The sequence below is a fragment of the Pectinophora gossypiella genome, chromosome 4, assembly GCF_024362695.1.
Source record: "Pectinophora gossypiella chromosome 4, ilPecGoss1.1, whole genome shotgun sequence".
Taxonomy (NCBI): domain Eukaryota; kingdom Metazoa; phylum Arthropoda; class Insecta; order Lepidoptera; family Gelechiidae; genus Pectinophora; species Pectinophora gossypiella.
The window spans coordinates 9,192,356-9,200,243 of NC_065407.1; the positions used below are offsets into that span (position 1 = coordinate 9,192,356).

Genomic DNA, 7,888 nt, shown 5'->3' on the forward strand with positions numbered 1-7,888 from the left:
ATACTTTTGAGGAAACTGAATTAAATGGCAGCCCTAAACAATGGTCAACAGGATAACATTTAGGCGAAACTAATTAGCTTAATGTAATCGGTATGTGTGTGGACTGTGATACACGGATTTAACGACCGGTTATTATGTCCAAACCTAGTAGATATCCATGCTTTAGCCTAGTAGATCTTATCAACCTCACCATTAATTCGAAGTATGACCTGAAGTATTTTTTAAAATTTTACTTGCAGTCACGGTAAAATACCAATACCAATTCATAATAGTACCATAATAGTACACTATAGTACAATAGTACCAATTCCTAATAGTACATAATAGTACAATAGTACCAATTCACACGGAATGTTTTTAGATAGTACATCACCGAGGAAAGCTACCTTCGAGCACGTGGCACTTTGTAAGTGACAAGTAGCTTATGATGGAAAACGTTTATTTACAAAATGTTTTAAGTAAATTACTTTGACATTACTTTACGAGAAGACAGGGAAACAGTATTGAGGAGAACTTTTACGAAATCGACGCAAATTATGTAATTTTATTTTGTTAGTTTAAGTGATCAATTTGTATAAAAGTAAGTGAACCTAACTACACAAAAATAAAAACTGAATTTAATCTACAAATCATTTATAGAAACCAAACTTGCAGTCACAAATTGCTATTGACAATATAACAGTTTTAACAGAGAATTTTGTCTCACAATTTCGTGGCAAGAATGGAAATGATAGATCGGGTATAATCCTGAAAACACGATCCGTGGATTCCATCGGAATTTGTGCCAAAGTCTCCGGCCTGGTGAGATTTGTGCCAGAAAACGGGATGAAGTCGATGTCAATTATGTATTTCCAAGACTACTACTGAAACTTTATTTTTTAAGTAGGAGAGAGAAAATACTCAAGTCATTTTGAAAAGATTTAAAGTAGTAGTGAATTGAGTCAACGCAAAAATCGCTTTGTGACCCCTAGTTTGATTAGGACATTGCAAGCTGATTACACAAAGGTCTCAAAGTAATATGATCCGTCCTGCAGAATCCATGGTCCCGGTTACTACTTTCTGTTACTGTACGTAGTCGTTATATGAGCTATGTCAGCCAACCTCAACAACCCTGACACCAGGGTTGTTGAGGTTGGTAATCCACCTCACAACCCAAACGATAGAAGAGAAGAAGATTAACTTCTCCGGCATGATGCCATCTTTTATACGTACTTACATGTAAAAGTAATATTATGTAAATGGATGTGAGTTAGTAAGTAAGGTACAAGGAAACCTCTCACATTTCGGTCAAGGTGCGGTCGATGAATGGTTCGGACAATCCAGTATTGCCAAATCGATATGTGGTGGTTTTCCCCAATGGAAAGGGATCCTTTAGCAGCCGTATCAAGGTTTACAGGAACTCAATATTACTAGTATTAAGCAGGTACAGATAAGGGCCTAATTATAATGATAATGTATATTCATTCATCTAGTTGCAAAAACACTCCGACAAATCCCTATTTAGGTGAGAAATTTCAGTTTTAGTATCTATCGTATAGTCACAGGTTACAAGCCAATGGGTTAGGGAAAGGCCTACCTTTTTTCAAATACTTAGCCGGACAAATGGGGAGCTATGAGGCCTCTCACTCGGTACAAAAAATTAAGACAACATGCCTGAGGGTGCCCAGTTAGACGAGAATTTCAGAGCGTCGTCTGACAGGGTTTTTAATTGAAACAGCCCGTAAGAGCTAATGAGGGCGTCGACTACGCAACGGGCAATGAACTGTTTATTGTCGCGAGCTGATTATTCGACTCTAGAGCTAGAGTCATCGGGTCTTCAAGATTATTTAATTATTATTTTATTTTATTTATTGCGTTACTTACAGTCATCTTACACAGTATTTTCTTAGGGTAACATAACTGTATATAAAGCTTTGTGTAGAGACTAATTACAAGTAAACACAGCATGAAAAATAACAAAGACAAGATTAATACTCGTAAGTAGGTAGGTAGGTACAAAGTGACTAACCTAACCTAAGATAAAGACACAGATCTGATATAAAAAAATATTTCTAAATCTATGAATACTGTCGAAAGAATAAGTTGGACAGAAAGGGTTACAAATGAGGAAGTGCTAGTAAGAGTAAGGGAAAAGAGACAAATACTGAGAATTATTGAGGACAGAAGAGGCAAGATGATTGGACACCTAATAAGACACGACGAATTCATTAAAAACATCATAGAAGGAAAGCTAGAAGGAAAGAGAGGAAGGGGAAGACCAAGAAGAGCTTACATGGAACAGATTAAAGAAAAGGTTAACGTCGTGTCTTATAGGGAAGTCAAGGAATTGGCCTTTGATAGACTGGAATGGAAAATGCTACACCGACAAGAGCGTGGCTCTTAAATTGATGATGATGATGAATACTGTCGACATGTACATCGACTACATCGCTGGCTGAGGATCATATACTTACTTAACTTTTTTTTACCTTTGATGGGTTTGCTCTTGACTTAAGACCTGTTTCCGTGGCCTACCGCCCGCCACTCCGTCATCTCCGCGGAAGGCTGGGACGATGAGCAGCAAAGAACACTCTAAGCTCTTTTTTTCATGATGCCTTGATTAGATGAAACACATACTCCGGTAAACACTCCCGCATACTAAAAGAACTGAGTTTAAGACTTGCTAAGAATACTGAAAACCACTCATTATAATGAAGTTTCAATTCATATGAAAATATTTCACATTCTCCGTTTTCATTACCTGAGAAGTTTCATAAAGACTATATCTGAGAAAAGTGTTTGAGAGCAAACGGCTTATAAGTACTTATATTTATTTATTAAAAAGTGAGAGAAATGAGAATTTCTTCTTAGAATTGAACTTCTTAGTAGTCGTACGCGATTTATTTATGCCTATGATACGGTCTTATATATTGAGAAAAGCTCGGGGCACTACTCAGAATTTGGTAAAAGTAAAATATAATATAATAATAATATTCGTTCAATATTAGTTTTCTGCTCAGAGAAATTAAATGCGAATACCCACACATATCCATCTGCGCATCGAACTTGTTCATTATCATACTTACTAAGACAATCATCGATTAAAAAAGTTCAGTAGGTATACTTTTTTCAAATACATAAGTACCTACTTGGGATTTAAATCCAATCAAAATTTTATTTCTGTACCTTTGTTTTTCTAAGTCTGCAATAAAATTAAAAAAAAAAATTAAAAAATTATGTTATGGTGCGTTAAAAAAGAAACCCGTATAACTTTTTTTTTGCAAAATTCGGTGTGATTCCCGGACTCTACTAAGGTTAGTGTACGGACGTAGGGTTACCTACTCTGATGTAGATAATGCTCTAATGGAATTGGTTTTGGATTCAATGCAGGACTGCATAGTAAGGTGGGGTTCTAACCTACATGGAGCTATTTATTTTTAACCGACTTCAAGGAGGTTCTTGATTCAATTTTGTTTTTTGTTTTGTATGTTTCAGTGTTAGTACTTTGTTACTTAATCACTGTGGTGATGGAATGTGAGCTAATACAGCCGAGGAGTTAATACCGTCTAAGTAAAAATAATGCGAATATAATTCTGTATGTTATGTCTTACTTTTCACGTCTAACATGGTAGACCGATTTGGATAAAAAATTACACATACTTAAATAATTTGAAACCCCAGGATAAACTTATATATGGAAATAGCATGAGTTCTTTCAAGCCAACAATCATAACTTCAAATATTCAAATAGACATCACACAGAATCTAGTCTTGTAAGATACGTATCTCTAATCTAATGGAATAACATAGAGTTTTCTCTTGTTTTCTGCATCGACGTATAAAAGGAAATAAATTCAATGGTTTGTGGCTATGTGGGACTCGTATGTGTCACTTATACTTTTTACGAGAGTTATAAAAAGAGGTGGAGGTATTGAAGGTTATACGAGTATTTATTAGGCGAAAATTGGAGGGGACTTTTTTCAGGCTAGAAAATATTTTGTGGGTTCGTAGAGGTCTCATTTGGTATGAAAAAGTTTATTTAGATATATTGTAGATGGAATACTTTATACCTGAATAATTTGTCAAAAACTATTTATGTTTAGTCTATAAGTTTTGTGTAGTTATGTTACATTCAAAGAAAAGTACTGAAATTGTTAATGTGCCTTTGGTTTTGGTTTCATACAAGACCATTAACCCGGCCCCACGGGGGATAGAGCCATCTTCTCTGCCCTCCACTGGGGCAATTCCTATTTGCCACGGCGGCGGGCCTCTTATTTGAGTAGGTCGGATTAAAATGGTGGATGAGTTCGGATAGGGACCCAGACGTAGAACCCTTGCCCGGGGATACGGGTGAAGACCTCAACGGTTGCAGAGGCGGAGATGGGAGTCATCGGTAAGTCACAGGGACTGTAACGTAGAACCTGACAGAGGGCAGCAGTAACATTCAGTACGGCTGTGAAATAGACTACTCTGGGCGCCATCCCACTCGCATCAAACACAGTACTGCGCTGTAGAAGGCAAGAGAGAAACCACTGTCCTATTTTTCCCTAAAAGAGTAGCATGGAGAATGCTACACTGTCAAGAGCGTGGCTCTTAAATTATTGACGACGACTGAAATTGTCACACTTTTCGTGTCGTTATACTTCATTCTTGAAAAGCAGTACTATTTATTTCAATTCTATGTCGAACTCTGCTTCCTGAAAATACTGATTCATTTCCTCTCCTATTTATTATGCTGTAAGTATATCTAGAAAATCCTCGTTCCGTTTTACTCTTAAGAGGAGCTAACCTCATCAATTTAAGCTTGATTTCAATGTGGTTTGCTTATTCAGAAGGTTTTGTTAAATAAGGTTCTATTAATTATATCAATAGGCGGCATTCGAGTGAAAGGATCCGGTGAAATTGATTTATCGTAACAACTGTTAGGTTTCGGTTCTTGTGAAAATAACGGTGTTTGGTGAAAATGTTTGCTTGTTTTAGTACTGTGCTTTTATTTAAATTATAATATACGTAAATAAATGACCGTTGTTGTAGTGCCAATTATATAAATATTCATAAATCCGAATTCAAAATTTGTTTTTTTAATGAATTCGAATAATTACCCAAATGCTTGCAGCAATTTTTGTATTTTGGTATTGGTGACGTAAGGTTATTTTGTTAAACTTTAGCGGTAAGTATACTGACGGGTTACTGCAGCCATATAACATGTCCTGACGTCCTTTATAATATATGAGACGTGGTGTTTGGACTTTCAATCTTAAACACTAACGAGTAGGAAGTTCTATAAGAGTAGAATTGCGCAAAAGCAATTTACACCACCTTCATTTCCATTAAGAAAATCGACTCAAGTTTTTTTGCTAAGTATTCGAGAAAATATCTCAATTTCTTTTTTTTTTTCAGATTCAAACAATTCAAGCACAAGACCAAACTGTTTGGGCAACTGACTCCGCGAGGACACTCACAATAGACCCTGTTCGTTCTGTAATTCAATTGCATGCAGCTGTAGTGCTGTGAATACATAATACTCTGAACTTGGCCCAGTGTCACAACCCGACTGCTACCTATAAATACTTGGGGAGCCAACACATCAGCATAGTCTCACTTGACTTCGCTTCACAGCACCTTCTAACATCCAAAAATGGCCTTTAAGGTAAATTTTCATTTATAATAGTTGAAGTTAAAGTTGCCAGTGAAAAGATTTTCATTATTGCCTTTTATAAAATCTTTTAATATCCTAATCATCCGGTTTATAGCTGCTTCTATTTTTGCGAACTAATTAATATTTCTTTAAACTTCTTTTTAAGAAGCTTACCGTAATCTGGTATCTTCATAATACCCATAGCTAATAACTTGTTGATTTCACTTTTAGTTTGACACTAATCTTCTCTTTTCTGAGTTTAAATAAACAAAAAAATTCTCACAATATTTTCATTTTAGCGACACAATGCTGATACGGCATTATAATTACTAACAACTAAGTAATTGGTTGAAAGTATCTTTAACGTTTTTGATCTTTATTGGGCATCTTTGTATATTTTTCTAAATTAAGTAGTTTATTTTTATTTTTGATTCATTTTTCAAATTTTAACCATTAATATACCATTGTGTAATACTGTATTATAAGAAGTTTGTAAAAATACATTAATAAGTACCTACGTATCTTTCCACTACATAGTTTACTAACAATGACAGAAAATCTTCTACTTGCGTAATGTTTGATTGTACGCATTCCGCATTTTTAACACATTTTAAATTGGTCCGGTTTTGCATAACGCGTACACTCATCTTTCGACTTTCGTCACTGTTACAATAGTGTCGCTGGCAGCCGTAGACTGATCAGCATTTTTAGACTCATTTAAATGCGCAGAGCGTGCGATCCCGACCTTGCGGCCATCCTCAGCCTATTAGTAATTTCTCCGCGGTTACTTTTGCGCAATTCTACTCCTATGGTCCTCGCAAAACTATGTCACTGTTTCAAGTACCAAGTTTGTAATTTTTTGTCCATTGTCATGTTAAGTGGACATTGCCTTTGAAGATTTTGTATAATTTACTATTTGGCTGCATAGCGCTCCCCATTCATGAGTGTGATGAACATGGTGCATTGAATAGAAATAAAGGATACTAGCTCATCGCTCATAATAAGGTCTACGATGTTATAATTATTCTATCTATTATGAACTATAAAAGTCATCTTTTACTTTCAGTTCGTCGTTTTCTCCTGCCTTGTGGCCCTCGCCCGCTCTAGCGTGGCCCCCGTAGCGGCCCCCTTGGCAGCGGCCCCAATTGTAGCTGCCCCAGTCGCTGCAAGACTCGAAGAGTTCGACCCTCTCCCTCAATACCGCTTCGGATACGACGTGGCCGATTCCCTCACCGGTGACTACAAGAGCCAAACTGAACAACGCGACGGTGACTTAGTCCAGGGTCAATACTCTGTTGTTGAGCCCGATGGTACGCGTCGTGTGGTCGACTATGCCGCTGATTCAGTGAACGGTTTCAATGCGGTTGTTCGGAAGGAGCCTCTGGTGGCTGCTGCCCCAGCTGTTGTTGCCGAGCCCGCGGTGGTGCCTGCCCGTTTAGCTGCTGCTCCGGTTGCTCCTATCGCCCCTGCCGCTCCTGTAGTCGCTGCGAGATACGCGGCTGCTCCCGTCGTCGCTTCCCCTTTCGCGAAATACGCTGCTGCGTATCCCGCGCCTGTCGCCGCCGCGTACACCGCACCTGTCGCCGCTGCGTACACAGCGCCTGTCGCCGCCGCCGCTTACTCCGCGCCCGTCGCTGCTTACACCGCTGCCTACACCGCCCCCGTCGCCCGTTTTGCCGCCCCCGTTGCCGCTCCCGTCGCTGCCGCCCCCGTCGCTGCAGCCCCCGTCGCTGCCGCGTACTCGCCTGCCTTCGCCAGGTTTACCGCTCCCTTCAGCTACAAATACGCCGCTGCCGCCCCCGTGGTAGCCGTGTAAATACTTCCAACTCGACGATAGGACTGACTATGGCTAATTAAAATAAAGATTTTATACTTTCACCGAATGTATTGGTTTTATTCCTGAAATTATTCTTTAAAACACATTACAACAATGACAAACACACCATGAGTTACAACTAGCAACTTGAAATATGTGAACAGTCCTTCTGAATTGACATTCACTGTTATTATAATAGCTCGCGTGTTTGAAATGCAATTACATTCAATGCGAGCAAATAAACACGGGTGAACACATGAGTTTATTATCCTGGAATAAATAAAATTGTATTTTCCAACAGATTCTATCTCGTGTGTACAATCTTGCATCGCTACTAGAGCACTGCGAACGACAAGAAGAAAATATAGTTGATAGAAAATAAAAGCTATCAAGATGAATTGAAAGCCTCTCGGAGTCGCCAGTGGATTGTTCTCGCAAACAAATAAATCTCGAGA

The 7,888-nt window shown here is 38.4% G+C and overlaps 1 protein-coding gene across 1 annotated transcript; it reads left to right on the forward strand.

Moving 5' to 3' along the window:
* Positions 1 to 5,580: 5,580 nt before the first annotated feature.
* LOC126366534 (cuticle protein 18.6-like) lies at positions 5,581 to 7,451 on the forward strand. The gene is made up of 2 exons (XM_050009680.1): positions 5,581 to 5,629; positions 6,684 to 7,451. The coding sequence occupies exons 1-2, from the start codon at positions 5,618 to 5,620 to the stop codon at positions 7,431 to 7,433; spliced, it is 762 nt and encodes a 253-aa protein (XP_049865637.1). The 5' UTR covers positions 5,581 to 5,617; the 3' UTR covers positions 7,434 to 7,451.
* Positions 7,452 to 7,888: the final 437 nt, after the last annotated feature.